Source organism: Pogona vitticeps, chromosome 1 (assembly GCF_051106095.1).
Source record: "Pogona vitticeps strain Pit_001003342236 chromosome 1, PviZW2.1, whole genome shotgun sequence".
NCBI classification, from domain to species: Eukaryota; Metazoa; Chordata; class Lepidosauria; order Squamata; family Agamidae; genus Pogona; species Pogona vitticeps.
In genome coordinates, this window is record NC_135783.1 from 139905825 (window position 1) to 139924579 (window position 18755).

Genomic DNA, 18755 nt, shown 5'->3' on the forward strand with positions numbered 1-18755 from the left:
TGAACGAACGAACGAACGAACACAGTGGTACAAGTCTTTGTAGAAGTGTAATGTAAAAGGAACCAATGGATGGTTTCTGGCTTTCATAACAGTGTTATTGAGAATGTTGACATTTGGTGGATTACAAACTTCTCTCAGGATGAAAGTGTAGCACCACACCAGAAGCTGCCCTTGAGGCATTTGTTTGATCATTTCAGAAACCCTCCTTTTTTTTCCTTCTTCTTTCTCTCCTACAGGAGGTTGGATGTCATCATGGTTTCACTGCCTTGGAATGTGACCATTGTAAACAATGATGTTGAGTTGTGCCCAACCCAACCTCTCAGGGTTTCTTCTCTTTCTTAGCTCACTGGCTCTTTGTCTTCCTGCACTTTTTTGGACACTTAGTTTGTAACGATCACTCCCTGGCAATGCTACACCTTTTAAAATGTTCCCACCCAGCCTTTTTTCTGGAACATGGGGAACCAGACCAGCAAATCTGCTCTGCCCTCAAAAAAAGGTGTGCTACTTATGTACCGCCCCATAGTGCTTCAAGCACTCTCTGGGCGGTTTACAATGTGTGCAGGCCACACATTGCTCTACCCACCCACCCAAGTTGGCTACTCATTTTACCAACCTCGGAAGGATAGAAGGCTGAGTCAACCTTGAGCTCGCTACCTAGGATTGAAAATAATGTGCATGTCCCATAACTTCAAGAGCTGACCCTCTCTTTATATTTTGAATGCCATGCTAGAGGCACGTGTCCTAAAATGCTTGGTTACCTATCTGTCTACTGGCCTACTAACAGGCTTTGAAAGCTGGACAGCTCAGTGCTTTAGGTATCTGGCTATGGAGCCAGAGGTTGGGAGTTTGATTCCTGCTTGTGCCTGGGGGGGGAGAGAGCCTTGGGGGCAAGCTGCACAGTTCCAGAGCACCCCAGAAGAAGGGAAAGATAAGCCACTTCTGGATATCCTCTAGTTAGAAAACCCTGGCAAGGGTCACCATAAATTTGAATCAGCTTGATAGCACATGATTATTTAAAGGAGTAGCACTAGGATCTTGTTCATAAAAACCATGCACAAAAGAAAAATAACAAACAGTTTGCCTCTTTCCTAGGGTGTCTTTTACAGAACTGAATTCAAAGCCAGTACACAATTTGTTGTGTGATTGACTCCCCAGTGTCAGGGGAAGCCATTGCTGTTTGCATACACAGTTCTTACTAGCACGAATCTGGCCTCACTGTTTTGTTTTCATCTGGTAACAAACAAAGTGTGAGTGTGTGTGTCTATTTTTAAACTTACCTTGTTTATATCTCACACGAAGGGTGACAGTTTAGTAAATAGTGATGATTGCTGCAGCTCTTAGTAGAGCTGCTGATTTCTGGTAAGAAACCAGAAGCTCTCCTAGGTATGTTCAGACCGCAATTCTGATCCCCCATGACCACTGACTGTGCCGGTTGGAGTTGATGGGGATGGGTGTTTAATAACAACTGGAGGACCAGAGGAGTTGCCCTTGCAGTCCAGAGATACCCAGAAGGCCACTGTTGCCTACCTGTTGGAAAGTTACTTTTTTTGGTCAAGATATAATTTAAAGCCATAATGTTTCCAAGGCCATGGTTAGCTCTGCAGTTTTCTAATTTTGTGCAAGATAAAAATCAGCCACTAGGAGGGAATATTAAGTTATTGACAGTGAAGGGGAAGAGACAGAATGATTTAAAACAAGCCCATAACGGTTGAAATCCTTTTGCCAAAAAGTTACACTGCATAAGGCTGATGATGTCATCAGCCACAGTGGTTTTTCAGAAATACAACATTTTTGCCCCCTGCCCCTAAATGCCGAAGGCTCCCATGGAATCCCTTTCATCATTGGGAAAATATTTGTGTCCATGGTACAGGAGGTCATATTTAATTACTGAAAATGTCTACTGCTGGAATGAATTTACTGGTGTAACATATGCAACAGGATTTCAACCTATATGTAGCTTTATAATTAGAAGTTTGGTATTATTCTGAAGGGTAAATTAGATCTGTCAAAAGAAGTGCGTCACTCTAAAGCACACATATCCTTCAAAACAATAGGGGCTAATAGAGAGCCTTAATGAAGCATATTCAGATCAGGTCATATCGCTAGCTTTCCCATCGAACACAGGGCATCTTTACTTACACAGGAGAGCTAGAAGGCAGTCTTAAGTTGGACAAAGGTATCGATCAGAGTTGCATTTTCTCTGAGGAATAGCTACTTCATGAAAAGGGTAATCTGAGATCTTTCTAAGAGCCCAACCATCCCCCCCCCCCCACACACGAAGGAACCATTGTTGTTGGTGTCACATTTTGTATTGTCTTTATCTGGCTTCCTGTGATGTTTCTGTTTTTCCTATCAATATTCCTCCTCCTCACTGGCAACAAGTGTTGTGCCAAACCCTGCGTGTTGGCCAACAACATTTGCTTGTGACCTGGTGGCTCTTAAGAGGAGCCAGGCATGTGCTGTGCCTCTTGTCAGGCACATAGAAACGGTTCATTTGGATAAAGCAGCCCAGGATCTCATATTTCCATCTCTCAAGTGTCACGCAGAAGAGGAGTAGGAAGATTTGTGCAAGTGCAGCCTGCCTTGGATAGATTCTTCAAAAATTCTCCAAAGTTTATGCAGCAATGGACAGTGGTATGGTTCACTTCCACGGTCAACATAGCTACTATGGAGATTTGTTTCCTTACCATTTCCACTACAGTGGTGCCCCACATAGCGACGTTAATCCGTTCCGGATTAATCGTCGCTATCCGGAATTGTCGCTAAACGGAACAAAAAACCCCATAGGAACGCATTAAACTTCGTTTAATGCATTCCTATGGGGCCCAAACTCACCGTTCAGCGAAGATCCTGCATAGCACCGCCATTTTCGCTGCCTCGGTAAGCGAGGGCAGCATGCGAAAATGCTTGCGGCAGCCATTTTGGGCACCCGGCAGCCATTTTGGAACCGCCGATCAGCTGTTCTAAAAACATCGCAATGCAAAGATCGGTAAGCAAAATGCTCACCGATCATCGCAATGCGATGTTTTCCCATTCAGAACATTGCAATGCGATCGCATTAGCGATCCCAAAAAATAGATCGCTATGTGGATTCATCGTTAAACGGTGCGCTCGTTATGCGAGGCACCACTGTATTTATAGGCACTTTCGGTACAGTGTATCAGAATCCCCAGCTCATACATATGAGGAGCATCTTCTTGCTACATAGCCTCACCATGACTTCCAAAAGCAGTGACACTTGTGTGGAAGCTGTTGGAGTTTTGTTTTCATCCTCACATGCTGTCTGTAGTTTGTGTGTCTGGGAGGGACTTTTCTGGCTGGGTTGATTGTCTGTTTATGGAGCCCGAACCAATTGCTCCTTCCAGCATTTGAATTCAAAGAGATTCACGCCTCTCTGCTGAGTGTTCTTTTTTCTCTCTCTTTCCTCAGTTGCTGGCAGTATTGCTTGCTTGCTGTTAATCATTTGGTTGCTATGTATATGTGTGGTCAAGAAAGCAGTATACACAAGGCTGTGATTTCACGCAACTGTAAAGAAAGTAAAGGTGTTTTTTTAATGTCCCCTACTAATATCTCAGAGTGAATTATTGAGGCTTTACGTGCTACCATAGTTAATGAGAAAGGGGTGGACTCTGGTGAACTTGTAGCTATTTTTCTCTGTGGATCTCTGTGCTTTTGCTGCAGAGAAAAAAAGAATTTAACCAGAAATTCAAAACTTTGCAACAGAAACAAAGTGTTGTTCCATCTTTTCCTATGACTGTGGGTTTCTGAAATTTATTGGAGTAGCATGTGAAGACATGCTGCAGTGGCTTCTGTTCCTTTGAGGTAAGTTTGGAAGAGGCACTTGTCTAATATCTTGTATTTATTGTATTTATACCACAGTGATTAGAACAGGTAGATGCACAATGAACAATTATGCCTTGTCACGACTGGTTTGTGCAGTGCTTTTGTATAGCACTCAGTGTAGCCAAACACCCTGTTTAGTCATCGGTCTTGATAACTTGTATAATCACGAAGAAAAGGTGGTTGAGGTTCAGGTCAGGCTTCCGATAATCATAGGCTGAACGTTCCCAGCACCTTGGGATATCAACTATATTTTTCCTTGAAGGAAAGCAAATTTCTTGTTCTTTGTGTTTCATTAGAGTTTGTATGAATTGCCGTATTAGTGCCAACAGAACTGTTGATTGCAGAAGTTGTTTCCCCGCAATTGGTGTGCAAATTTGCTCTCTTAATTACATATCTCTGACATGACAAAACAATAATAAAGGAAACATTTGTACTGAAAGATTAAGTAGCTTAAGCCAGAAGTGGAACAGAAAGGAGAGTGCATACTGTTTCTTATGTGCGGGCAAATTACTGTGGATGTTTTTTGCTGGTTTTAGCTATCCTTACAGCTTAGGGAGTTGTCCGGCTCCTTCTGCAGTAAAAACAGGTCTCTTTGTGAAGGTGCAGGGTTAAATCCATTTTAAAGGAAACAGCAGAAAGCAGAAGAACTAAAGAATTCACACACAATTTTGTTGCTGTTCAGGGAGCTATTAATATTAGAGCACACTCAAAGATATAGCTAAACTGTAAACAGTGCCAGTGAAAGAAAGGAAGTCATTTAATCTGAATTCATTTGTGGCTGTTAAGATCATGTGTGAATCACATCATCATCATCATCATCATCATCATCATCATCATCATCATCATCATCATCATCATTATTATTATTATTATTATTATTATTATTATTATTATTATTATTATTATTATTATTATTATTATTATTATTATTATTATTCCCCAGGGCATGAATCCATTCAGCCCCCAAGTGTAAAATCCTCTGTTATCATAGCTCCAGCCTTTGTTTTTTAAGCAGAGATCTCTGCTCACTTGAATTGATCAACAAAAAAAAGTGTTCACTGAACAAACAAGATATAGGTTTGGGGTCTAATTTCTGTCATCCCCCCCCAACAGGAATCCACTTCTGGTTTTCTTTTTTTAAAAAAAAACTTATTTTTTGTCAAAACAAAGCATGGGAAGGGAAGGGTGAAAGACTGGCTAGAAGTTTCCAGGAACATGATTCCCCCTTTCTTTAATGGAAAACATGGTGGTGGCGGTGGGGGGGATTCTAAGGGCATTCAGAGACCACAGAATTAAGCTGAAGCTACGTGTAAGATGCTTTGGCCACCACTTTGATGCACAGTGAGTGCCTGAACTTTCGCTGTATCCATGTCTTTTGAATTTCAGTGACTGACCTTCCAAAGGTATCCCACCCATCATAATGGCTTTGCAAAGTGGTTTGTCAATGCTTATTGGTCATATAGACCTGTAAACTTTCTTGGAATCAGTCGTCCATGGTTACTGAGGTTTGAATCTGAATACTAATGCTTCTAGTTACTAATGCAGCATTTCCTTGGGGTTATGTTAAGCAGGAAGCAGTATATAATGGTTTAAAAACATCCATTTCCTGAACCCTTGTTTAATTTTCTAATTGCTTTTTTATTCACCTTTTTAATCTTTCTTTGTTCATGTCAGAAGCAGCACAGTACAGCTAATAAATATATTAGCAACACACAAAATGTATCAATAACACACAACATCAAGAGCATTTTGGACTGGTAGCCTCAAATCTTCCACAGTACATGTCGAGGGGTACAGAATACACTGATGCAGATGTGATGTTTTCTGTTCTCTTCACGCAGTAACAACTGTGTTGATGCAACTCTTCCTTTTCTTAGGTTCACTTTGGTTCTGCCAAATCTTGTCTGAAATCTTGTCTGAAGTGACTTCCAGATAACCCACTTCTCCGTGTAAGCAGGGGCTAAACTTTCCTGGGGATCAATCCCGTTTTAGGGTGGGCAGTTCTTTCTTTGCACATTATAGCCGTGGCATTCTCTTCTATTCCTTCAAGACTCACAGATGTTTTTTGAGGAAAAAACCCTTTTCCTTGAGCTTAAATTGGGTGTGTGTGGAATAACTGATGAGAAGTGGATTTGCATTTAATGTAAATGTGTGGAGTCTTCCAATATTAGCTGCTCTCTCTATATATATTGCACGGAATGCAACAAAATAATTAAAACATAAAGACCTAAAGTCTAAGTAAGCGTCAACAGAAAAATTACAGCAAATTCCACTACACAAATATTGTAGGCATATCGTCCACATCAGTGAGGAAGTTCAATAATATCACATTTTAAAAGGATTACATTTAAGTACAATCCTTCCTTTTTTGTTATTCTGGCCGTTGATATCAGTGAAATATATATACAACTAGAAGTAGGCATATGATTAAATCTAACACTAAAATTTTAGTTGATTTGGTCTTTTTCATCTCATGTTGTATGATGGAATTTTGTACAGGATGGTGTTCAGTACTATTCCCTGAGGACACACCATGGCATGTGAAGCCATCTGTTAACTTGAGGTTAGTTTAAATGAACAGTTAATTGATACAAACCAAGATCTAACCATGGTGGTTTCTGATTTTGGCTTATTTCAGTAACCATAATATAAAACTCCACATAGATTTGGATTACAACTCCTGTTATTCCTCATGGATGGCTGTGTAGTACTTCTTCCGTATAGTCTAACAGTATCTGCAGGGCCACATTGGCTAATCCCTATTTTAAACTAATCAGTTAGGCCTAGTTCGATCATAAAAACTAAGTGAACAAAGAGTTAGGTATCTGGCTGTGGAGTCAGAAATTGGGAGTTCAATTCCTCACTGTGCTTCCTGGGAGAAGAGCCAGCCTGTGTGGCCTTGGGCAAGCTTCACCATCACAGGGTACCCACAGAAAAAAAGGGGAATGGAAAACTGTTTCTCACCACCGAAAAAACTCTGGAAAATGATGCCGTTAAGTCAGAATTTACCTGACAGCTTTTTGTTGTTGTTATGGTTACTTTAGATTAGGAAGTCGATGATTCTGGACTAGTGTGTGGAGGTGGGCGAGAATGGATGGAATAGCCTAGAACAGTGATGGCGAACGTATGGCACGCATCCCACAGCTGGCATATAGAGCCCTCTCTGTGGACACACAAGCCATAAGTCACCATAGAGAAATATTTACCCATCCTCCAATCCTGGATTTCGGCACTCCCCTCTGCTGGTGCAGTGGTTTAGCGGAGGAGTGGAATGGCGACCTTTACCAGTCTAGCCCAGTGGGGGATTGGAGGATCAGTAAGTATTTATTTATTAATACTGCCCATAAGGGGAGGGACACAAGCATTTAACCCTTTTAGTACAGGAGCAGTTGTTTTTTCTAAACTAAAACTTCAGCATTCGGGGTTTAATTGCAATATTGTCACTTTGAAATAAATAAGTTGATTTTATGTTGCAGTTTGGGCACTCAGGTTCAAAAAAGGTTCACCATCACTGCACTAGGCGCTCAGAGGCAGCCACAGCCCTCAAGCAGCAGATTTTGCAGTGCCAGTGTATTTTTTGCTATCTATCCATGGCATAGATCTACATGAATTTTAATGTATGCTCATCTCCAAATCTTTGCCCATCTCCATTTCCTTAGTTGTGGCACTGGCGTGAGAGGTTGGACTGGAAGCTTCTTCGAAGTGGCATATTTTCTCCCCACTTGTACTCTACAAGGAGCTGTCATGGAGTGCTCATAGTGTTGGATGATGAAGATGAGGCTTGCCAGGTCTCAGAGAATGAACTGCTGTGCCAAGAAATGGCTGGGCTCCCCTGAATCTCCAGGCCAGGCAAACCAATGTGAGCAGCAGTGGTGGAAGGGAAGGAGCAAGTCTCGTTTATTGTTACGGGTGGCCATAGTGTTTGGGTACCCAACTCCAACCCTCTCCGAATGGCACCAGGGCTCACTGGCTTCCTGTGTCTGTCCAACATAATATACTTGCTTCGGAGCTCAGACAGGGAATCCACAATGCCTAGCTCACTCCCTCACCCATGCATGGAGAAATATTATGTTCCCAGTTCCTGTGACATCACAAGGCTCCACACCATGAATTCAGAAAGACCTGCCCGAGGCATTGGGCCCCAGATATACTGAGGGGATGGGGAAGATAATCCCGTGACAGCCCCTGACAAACAAGACAACACTTCAAAACCATTCTGGAAAAAAATTATTTTATTGGTTTTGGAAAAGAGGCTAAACTGGTATCCTCAGCGGAGACAGTGGCCTGGTTCAGCTCCAGCAGGATGCCTGCCTTCTGGTCCCTCGCATCCCCCTGGGGAAGAGGAAGCTCCGGGCCCTGCAAGAGAAAGAGAGAGAAAAAAACAACTAAGGGGCGAGCTCATCTACTGCCATCAACCGGCTTCAATCCAGGCATATCCACCGACCAGCGTTCTGGCAACTTCATCGTGAAGTTCCACCCACCAATATTCACTGGTTTCCACCCGTTCATTTCTTCACTTCTGCTTCTGAAGCCGGCCTCTGCCAGCTCCCAAATGCTTGTGTCACACACACTCCCTGGCGACATCCCCACAGAACGCCAGCCAGCCCATTCACACACACACAGCAGCCACCCCCTGACACACACATACCTTCACTCCACCAGCCATTCACACACACACACGGGCTTCCATCCACCAAGCTTCCACCAGCTGGTTTCAGGAGGCTAACGTCCCCCGGCTTCATCTGCCAACCTCTGCTGGCCTCCGCCTTGCAGCCTCGGCCAGCTTCCGCAGGGAGATGCCACCAGCTTCTGTCTGCCAACGTTCACCGACTTATCCCCAGTCCATCGCCAACATCAGCCAGCTTCAAGCCACGGATCTCCGCCAGCCTTGAGCTGTTAAGTTGCAAGCTCACTTAGCAAGCTCATCTGCTTTTGCGAGAGAAGTTGCCATGGGCAGAAGGGCCGGGTCCCCTGCAGCCACTGCTGCTCCCTTTGCCGGACTGCCCTCTGGCCACTGGCCTCCCTTCTGGTCTCCTGCCCTGCCCAGCAAGCCCCTTTTTATCTGCCAGCAGAGAGGTAGGACTCTGTGAGGTCACAAAGACCCAGGAGTAAAGGGGTTGGGTTGCCAAGGCAGCAGCAGCAGCACCCTCGGGATTGGCTGAGTCCTGAAGATGATGTCAGCAGTCCCTCTGATCATGTTATTCACCCACAAAAGCTTGCATTTTGCATGATTTTTAAAAATATTTTTTAATTAGTAGCCTATAAATGTATCCCCTGTTACCAATCCCTCTGATTGTTAAATCTCCCCATGTTGGCCTTCTGACAGAATTCTAGGCTGGTGCTCCAAAAAGTTATCTTCCAGCATTTGCACCAAAAGGAACTTTACTAAGCCCTGAGCTCTGGGTGGGGGAGAATAAAGGTAATAAGTAAATAAAGATGGGCAGAGTCACACAATGCAGCCTTTGACCCTTTAGGAGGTTTTTTGGTGGGGGTTTTGCCTCTTTTTGGACATTTTTTTTCTTGCCCTTGCCATGAAAAAGATGTTATAAGGAGCCAGTTAAGAAAAAACCCGAAGTATATGAAACACATGCAAGTATTTTAACACCATCCTTGCACTATCAAAGATGCAGCTGTGTTTCAAAGACTCTCCCAGCCTTTGGAACTCCCTCCCACTGGAAGGCAGATTTGCCCCACGAGTAAGTATTTATTTGTTAATACCGCCCATGGTGGGTGGGGGTGAAAACAAGCATTTAACCCTTGCAGTGCAGGAACAGGTTTTTTTTTCTAAACTAAAACCTCAGTATTCAGGTTTTAATTGCAGTATTGGCACTTTGAAATAAATAAGTTGATTTTATGTTGCAGTTTGGGCACTCGGGCTCTAAAACATTCACCATCACTGGCCTAGAAGGCAAGTGTTTGAGCAGGTTCATTTTAAAAGATAGGTTACTGGGATAAGCAATAGTTCAGCATCACATTTCAGCTGAGTTCTCAGTCATCCTTCTAGGCAATTCGTAAAAAGTTTATGTGCTCTGTAGAATTGGTCCATCCTCTTGGTGTGTGTGCGTGCGTGCATGTGTGTCTCTGTGTGTGTGTCTGTGTGTGTGTGTTTATAAACAGATAGATGGTTGTTATTAGTTAAATTCCAGTAACATTCAGGTGCTCAACGAATAATTGTATAGCTTCCTTCTTTAGCCCTGCCCATGGACAAAGATCATTTAAAAGTGTAATATATCTTAAAAATCCAGCTGCTTTTATGATTAAACTGCAGAATATTTAGGGCTTGGAGAGTTAGGGAGCTTAAAGCAAAAATGTGACTGTGTATAATTCATCCCAGAGAAAAGAACTGCAAGCATCCATCATAATAATTACTGTGTTACGTAATGATTTGGCTCAGGCACGTTAATCCATTAGGAATATGTGGTTACTGTTCAACTCCTGTCATTGGGTTGCCTGCAGATTTAATCACAATGGGTAGGCACATTGAAATTGGTGGCACTTAACTTCAACTGTGACTAACCATACACTTTGTTAATTTCAGTGGACTTCCTTTAAGTAGGACTGTATCTGCACCTAACCCCCTCTATAAGTAATGGGTAACTTTCAGGCACCTTGCCATTACATATACAGTGGTGCCCCGCATAGCGACGATAATCCGTGCAGCAAAAATCATCGCTATGCGAAAAAAAGCCCATAGGAATGCATTGAAACCTGTTTAATGCGTTCCTATGGGCAAAAAACTCACCTTTAAGCGAAAATCCTCCATACAGCTGCCATTTTCGCTGCCTGGTAAGCGAGGAATCCGGGCAAAAACACAGCGGGGGGCCATTTTTTTACCTGGTGGCCATTTTGGAACCGCCGATCAGCTGTTGGGAAATCATCGCTATGCAAAAATCGGTAAGTGAAACAGCTTACTGATCATCGCTAAGCGATATTTTCCCATTAAAAACATCGCAATGCGATCGCAAAAACTTAATCGCTATGCAGATTCGTCGTTAAACGGGGCGCCCGTTAAGCGAGGCACCACTGTACTATTGTGTGATGCAACACAGAGAGCTCTAATGATACCTGATGCTACCAGCCATACCTGAGGCACGACAGAGATACCCTGGAGACTCTCTGTAGAGAAGCTTGGGAAAAAAGTCTCCCACTTACTACATCCTTCCCCCAACTCCCACATGCTCCAACTCTCTCCATCCATCTCTGCTTGCTAAGGTGCCATCCCTCCCCTGCTGCTTTCTGCTTCCGTGGCCATGGTGGCAGAGCAGTGTTTTGCCTTTTGGGAAGGGCTGGGGTCCGCGTGTTTCTTCACCCAGTGCTTTGTCAGCGTGCTGCCCTCTGTGCGGGATGACCAAACCACATTTGTAGGGAGTTGAGAGTGGGGACCCTGCTGACATTTATGGGGCCTTTAGGAGGCTCTTTGGATCATCTTCAGAGTGAATGGCAACTTGGAGGGACAGAGCCCAGCATCCTGAGCTCTCAGGCTGGGCTTCGTTGATCCTGTGCTCATGTGGCCCATGGAACTTCCTGGAGTCAGCCTATGAGCCCATCTAGCCCAGTATTAATTCGGACTTGCAGTGGCTCTTCATGGTTTAAGGTAGGATTCAATCCCCATCATACCTGGAGATATTTGGTATTCCTTGGTGGTCCCATATTCAAGCACAGATTAGGCTTGATTCTGCTTGGCTTTAAGAGTGTGGCGAGATGAGATGTGATTTAAGGTGATGGCGAGCACAGTATCAAAACAGTAGGCCTTGGCCTTCTCCAACTGGGAGAGATCCTGCGGATTTTCTCTTGCTTTGCCTTTGGAATAAAGATTGGTCCAGTGTTGGTCCAGAGGAGTGCTGTCCTCTGAAGATGCCGGCCACAGAGACTGGCGAAATGTTAGGAAGAAGAACCTTCAGAACACAGCCAAAGAGCCCAAAAAACCCACAACAACCATTGGTCCAGTGTTTAAACTCACTTTTTGGTGCAACAAGTCCTATTTGTGTGTTTGTTTGAAAAAGTTCATTTTTCAAATCGCAGCTGCCACCCCTCCCCCCTCTGTGTGTGTGTGTGTGTGTGTGTGTGTGTGTGTGTGTGTGTGTGTGTGTGTGTGTGTGTGTGTGTGTGTGTGTGTGTGTGTGTGTGTGAGAGAGAGAGAGAGAGAGAGAGAGAGAGAGAGAGAGAGAGAGAGAGAGAGAGAGAGAGAGAGTTTTCATAGAATCATAGAATTTTATGTTGGAAGGGGCCTACAAGGCCATCGAATCCAACCGCTTGCTCGATGCAGGAATACGAATCAAAGGATATCTGCCAGGTGGTTGTCTTAAGTTTCTCTTGACTGCCTCCAGTGTTGGAGCACTCACTACCTCTTGAGCTAATTGATTCCATTGCTGTACTGCTCTAACAGTTAGAAAGTTTTTTCTGGTATTCAACTGAAATCTCTCTTCCCATAGCTTGAGCCTATTGCATTCAGGGATGATCAAGAACAGATCCTGCCCTTCCTCTGTATGACAGCCTTTCAAGTATTTCAAAGGTGTTGCCATATCTGTTGCTGTGAAATCATTGAGGGAGGAGGAACTGTCTGTTTTGTTATCCATTTTTAATATGGTATTTGATATTCTTTTTAATATTTGTATTGTTAATGCTTTTAGCGTTTAAATATTGTCTTTTAATGATGTAGGCTGCCTTGGGTCCTTTTTAAGGAGAAAGGCGGGATAAAAAATATTTTAAATAGACAAATAGGGTGGGTTGTGGCTGGGCTGCAAATCAATCTGTTGGGGAAATAGTGGATTTGGACAGAAAACTAGTTTGTCATTGTAAATTCATTGGCTTTCCATTGTATGAGATATTTTTTAATCCCCATTGTTTTCTCTAAACATGAAGTACTATAAATTAGTACAGCTCAGATGTGCATTCTGTACATGCTCTGAGCCTGAACCCCTTTCAGGCCCTAGAACACCCCTGTCGTCTCCCTATATTTTATTGAAAACTGGTGGCCTAATTGCAGCAGAGAAGTCCAGTGGTTAGAACGACTGGATGCTGGGTTTGCTGATCATGCATGCCTTGAGTGTGCTTGATGAGGGGAAAAGTTTGAGACACTGAGACAAAAGTTTAGGTAATAATCTTTATCTAATTCTCTTAGGAAGAGGTAAGCGGGACATCCTAAGAAAACAATAGAACTACTAAAGCTACATAACAAAACATACCAAACAGTAAAAGCAAGTAAAACGACGGCAGCTCAGGCAACGTCCACAAACTTAGGTAAGCACACACGGTCTCTGCCTCGCTCAGTCAGTCAGCACCAGTGAAGTGTGGGTTTGAGAGAGAGAGAGTGAGAGAGAAAAAAACTAATCCCCTTTTATAGAGCCTCACTGAAAAAGGGACAGGCGAGGTCTTTAAGCACATGAACCCACAATGGGTAGAATGTTGGATCTTGCCATATCCCAACACTTGGCTCATTCCTGGCTTTGTTTTCATGAAGTGCATAACAGAAGTGCTTGCCTTTCTCTCCTGGAAAGGTAGAGAAGGCTCCGGAGGGGAGGGGAGGGGTATTTATGTCTCTCAAAAGGATCAAATAGCAGGCTAAGGAGTATAGATACATGGAGATGATACAGGTGTGAGGAAACATCACTGGAATGTACAGGCAGCTCAGATTGACGAGCTAAGGAACAAGCTGCTGAGGCATCCACTACCTTGGTTGGATCGGCTTTCAATCATTTCAAGGGCAACATTGCCAAAGATGTTTTTTCCCCCCATGTCATCTTCTCCCTGGAAATATGGCAAAGATTCTTAAATGGAGGGGGGGGAGAGAATAAGAAAGAAAGAAGAGGGAAAGAAAAAGAGAGCTGCATCAAAATGCTCGAAAGAACATTGACCGGAAAATGAATAAAGGGGGATTAAGGTTGCCAAATACTGCTCACTACCACTGTGCGCTTCTGTTATCTTCAGTTTTGCATCGGTATAACTGACAGCACAATATGGGCAGAACAGAAATTATGTAAGAAACAGCTGTGGGATTACTTATGGCACAAACCCAGAAACCATGCTTCGAATGTACCTATGTCTACATCCACAAGAGCATTATTTAAGATCTAGAATCAGCTTTTCGTCAATTATCTCTTTGCCGATGAAAGAATCTGTGGAAGCAAAGCTTTAGAAGAGAATTATTGTTACCATCAAGAGTGGAAGATGTAACAGATCGGATCGCCCCATATAAAGTGAGCTCTAGACTACAGAAGCGTAGGCCGTAATAATAACATTCATTAGCTTTTCAGAATGCTGTTGTCTAAAAAAACAAACCAAAACAAGAGAATGTACTCTAAAGGTTGGGAACTGCTTCTGCATAGACATGCCAAAGACTGGTATAAAGATGTGTAAGCCACTTGGTGGATAATTTTTGAAAGGTGGCTTGTGAGCACTTTAAATTAAATTAAAATGAATATATTGCAGTTAAATACATTAAGTTTTTTCCCCCATTAAAATCTCATGATTCAATAACCCTTTCCTGTTAAAATCAAGTGAGAAATATTGAGCAGCAACAGCATCATGACTTGGGCTTCGTTTATTCTGGGGTGCAACAGGTAAGCAAGAAGCCAAGATGTATGAAGAAAATGTGCATCTTTCAAGCAGTTGATTAATACCGCGTGTGTCATTTTATCAGCATCCATGACAATTAAAATAATTACAAGTCCCAGATCAGGAGATTTCTTAACCAAGTAGCATCATTAAAATATACAGCCAGAACAGTGTTTCTTTCATGCCTCACTTGAGCTTAATTAGTTAACGTTTGCACAGTGCTTCAAGATGCAGGAACCATGTAAGCTCTGGTGCTGATCTCCAACTCATGTACTCATTATTGTTTTCCCTAATTATCAGAGGTTGCATTGTAATTAGTGCTCCCTGTGACATTGGTTAAAAGAACCCTTTGCCCTGGAAATGATGGGTGATTCCATAGTAATCTCAGTTGTCCTGGACCGAAGGAAGATCTTTCTGTGAATTAGTATCGGGCACTGCATGAGGCTATCAGACACTGAAAGCCACATGCAGCCAACTTGGTAGAGCTGATAAGCATAATCTGTTATGGAGGAAGAATGATCTGCAGTCAAGTCATCCCAGAACTGGTGATGAATACTCAAAAGAACGTTAGTTCACATCTCCTTATTGAACTGGAAGGAAATGATGAGATGAGAAGGGATCGAGATAGTCTGAAGCGTTCTGGTCTTGAGATGAAATGGTTAAGAAGTTACTCAAGAACTCAGAGGTGATAGAACAAGGCTTTTCCTCTTTTTACTCCAGAGGACTCAAAATGCCAGTTACAAGATAAAGGATTTCCCTAAATACTGAGAACTTTCTGGTACTGTAGTACAAACGGTTCAACAGTGTAATCTCAGCAGGTTTGAGGTTTTTAAGAAGCTGTAAGTTTTTAAGGAGAAGGGATGCTACAGTATGTGAGTGAACTGATTGGTAAAGGGTGAGACTAGATGTCCTTCGAGATCACATCTAGCTCTAGGATTTTATACTGCTGAAGATGATTGTTTGTTCAGGCAACCTTACATGGACTTGGTTCAACAAAACTCACTGCATTTAGCTCCAGCAGACACTGAGTTTTACAAATTCGGCTGATGCTTAATTTAGCAAAGGGAATCTGGGACAGAAAACTGTTTTCATATGCAGATTGCTAGAGTGAAGCAAATATTATTTGTTGGTTGGTAGTTCAGGTTGTCATATTCAGACATTCCTATTTATAGTTATACAGAAATCTGTAACTTTCAGAGGAGGATTAGTGAAATAAAATCACCGCCGTAAGTCAGAAATGCCTCTTTTGCACAGTACTTAAGTTCCTAGGTAACATTAGAAAAATAATCCTTGGAAAAACTATAGAAAAAAAAGGTAACAAATGGTTGTGGGGAAGAGGAGCCTCGTGGCGCAGTGGTTAAAACGCTGTACTGCAGCTAAAAGTCGGTAAAATGAGTACCCAGCTTGCTGGGGGGGGCAATGTGTAGCCTGTATAATTAAAAATTGTAAACCGCCCGGAGAGTGCTTGTAGCGCTATGGGGTGGTATATAAGTCCAATAAATAAATAAATAAATAAATAAATAAGAGGAATACAGATTTTTGAAAGGGAATTCTAATGAACAAGATACGCTACAAAGAAAAACTCTTTAAGATTTTTTTTTTAAATCCACTTTCTTACCTTTGCTGGTTCACTATATGCATTAAATATTGTGGGTTGTTGTCCCAACAAAGTATAAATAACATATACAGTTGATACCAGTTTTTGATATGGAAAGGTTACCTTTTGGACTACGGTGCCCAGAATCCCCTAGATAGCACAGCCACTAGCGATTCTATCTGGGAAATTCTGTTATTTAAAAAAAACAAAAAACTTTTCCAAGCTTTGTTTTTTTTGGGGGGGGGGGCTGGACTTGGATTCCAGTAACAGTTTAATTTTTTATAAAGTTTATCTCTTTCTCTTCAAACCGATATGACTCAAAATTGTTCAGCTGCGCAGAATGGCCACCCTGGAGCTTGTGGTTTTGTTTTGGTTTTTTTTTTGTTTGTTTGTTTGTTTTGTTTTGTTTTTTTTTTTTGCATTATGAAGAGGTGTGAAAAATAACCCCACCCCCCACAAAGTGATTTTGTTGCTTTTGACACCAACTATGATGAAGCAAGCTGCCAGCCAAACCCCCATTGTCACTATGCTATAGTCATGAAGTGCGCGGTTCCACAGGGTGTTTGCTGCGGTTGTTCCACAGCTTGGTTACCCTGGGTCAGCCAGAAGGCAATAATGCCTTCTTAACGTTTTAGTCTAAAATGCAACAGCTTGGAGAGGGAGCTACCTGACTCTCTCTAAGGTTGTTAGGGACAACCAGGAAAATACTGAAGTGAGCACTCTTTTTTTTTTTTAGTTCAAGGTCACTTGTCTGGTCATCCTCAAAAAGCTGTTTAGTTAACATTATTAAAACATGAGCACATTTACTCCCTATAATGCTGAAAGCCCTTTCAAACATGACTACTAGTTCTGTTTATTATCCGTCACTGTCCTCAATTCTCTATCGTGCATGGATATGAACAGTGGCTGCCAGGCAGATCTGCCGGGCCCTAGGAGGCAGCCATGTTATATGTGGGTTCTGTGGTAGGTCCAAAATCGTAAGGATATACTCTGATATGTGACTGCAACAGAACTGGATTTTATCTTCCCCTTTTGCCTCAATGTTGCTAAAAAAAGAAAAAAGGTCCAGAGAATTTTCTAGGCACTTTGAAACAATTTTTTAGGGTCCTTACTCGAGGGAACGAGGGGGATCGTGCGAAAGCACACCACTGAATTTAGCACTTGTTAAGTGCCATCACGTTGCCTCCTGATGGGTGATCTCCAAATTGTCCTGTCCTCTACAGCCTTGTTCAGCTCTTGTAAAATCAAGCTCATTAATGAAACAGTCCTCTGGCTGTGGTTTCCTTTAAGGAATCAATCCATCTCATATTTGCTGTTCCTCTTTTCCTGCTGCCCTCAAATTTTCCTAGCATTATTTTTTTCCAGTGAACCTTTCCTTCTGGCCTATAACAGGACTGTGGTCAGGAAGTTGCATGACCATGGCACATTATACCACCTGGGGGGGGGCTGTCATTTGCTGTTTGGGGACAATTCTTTTTCACAGCGTTGAGGGTCTTGAATGGATGCCTGGCTTTCCAGGCCGGGTCAGGAGAGGGTAATATGGCACCTGGCCTCTCAGATGTTGCTGGCTCTTGTTTTAAGCCCTTTAAATGTTGCCCACCCCTACTATAAGACACCTCTACTAAACATACCCTCGTAGTGGTATTCCAGACACTGAATTATGTACAGTACTTGCCTCTGGGTGCGCATGAACGCTTTACCAGGAGATGATATTTGCTAGAATCACTGAAGGAGATATATTTGCAGAGACATGATCTGTTGATTGTGAGAAAAGGTGATCAAGCCGTTAAGATTGGTAACACTGCCCTCCCCGTGCCCCCACCGAGAGCTTTCTTCTTCTTTTGCAACTGTAAGAATGGTTCATGATGACTGTGACATGGGCCTAAGCCAGCTGCTTAGCAACAAGAGTGAATTGCTTTCCGGAATCAGGATTTAAATCCTGCATCTCTGAGAGGGAGAAAGACAGATTGATGACTACACAGACAAGCAAATAACGGCATGCCGTTTGCTGGAAGAAATGCCGGCGTTTCTCTTTTTCCTGCGGACAGACCTGTGCCACAAATTGGCAGATCTTTAATCACTCTTCCAGAAACTGTCAGGAACTCCCCACACCCAGCAAAGAAGGTAAAGTGGAGAGGAAACACGGTTGAATTGTAAGTAGGTCCATGTTTAAGCAGGCCGAGAAGGGTCTGAAGGGAAAGAAAAAAACGCCTGTCACAGAGCTGGAAAGGAATCAAATGCTGTCTTTTTCCAATCTCCTACCAGAACAAGGCAAAAGCATCTAATCTCCGGTCTCCCACGGATGGCTGTGTGCTGTCCACAACCGCAGGGAGATTCAGATGAGAAAGGGATGCAACGTGGGGGCCGTTTTAAAAATACCTTTGGGACTTCTGCCAAGGTTATCTTTAGCAGTGTGGCAGCCATTTCCCGGTAGCTCCTTTCTACTGTGCTAGTCGATACTCCCGGCCCTTCCGCAGCCCTGCAATGAAACGACCCTGGCCGCTTTTTTATAGGGAAGTGGGAGCAACCGACTTTGGGCAGGCTGAAAGCATTTATTTGACCTGGAGATGAGGTGGCTAAGTGGCCATCAGACGAATGTCCTTCAGATATTTGAATGGCTATTGAATAGATGAAAGAGCAAGATTTGTTTCCTGTTCCTCCAAAGGATAGGGCCCAAACCATGACCAAGCTGAGTGGGAAGGAGCCCCGTTGCAGCAGTTTACACCATGCTAAAATAACATTAGAAGAGTGTCTCTGAGGC

General features: G+C 42.9%; 1 protein-coding gene across 3 annotated transcripts in view; it reads left to right on the top strand.

The window, feature by feature from the left end:
- The window catches only part of VSNL1 (visinin like 1), a 116050-nt gene that overhangs the window by 63922 nt on the left and 33373 nt on the right, over positions 1 to 18755 (top strand). The window contains exon 1 of one of the 3 annotated variants that reach the window (XM_073001855.2): positions 15937 to 18118. The exons of the other annotated variants lie outside the window; for them this stretch is intronic. Coding sequence (XP_072857956.2) covers positions 17993 to 18118 — 126 coding nt within the window. The 5' untranslated portion in view covers positions 15937 to 17992. Of the gene's footprint in view, positions 1 to 15936; positions 18119 to 18755 lie in introns of those variants that run through there. 3 annotated transcript variants of the gene reach the window in all.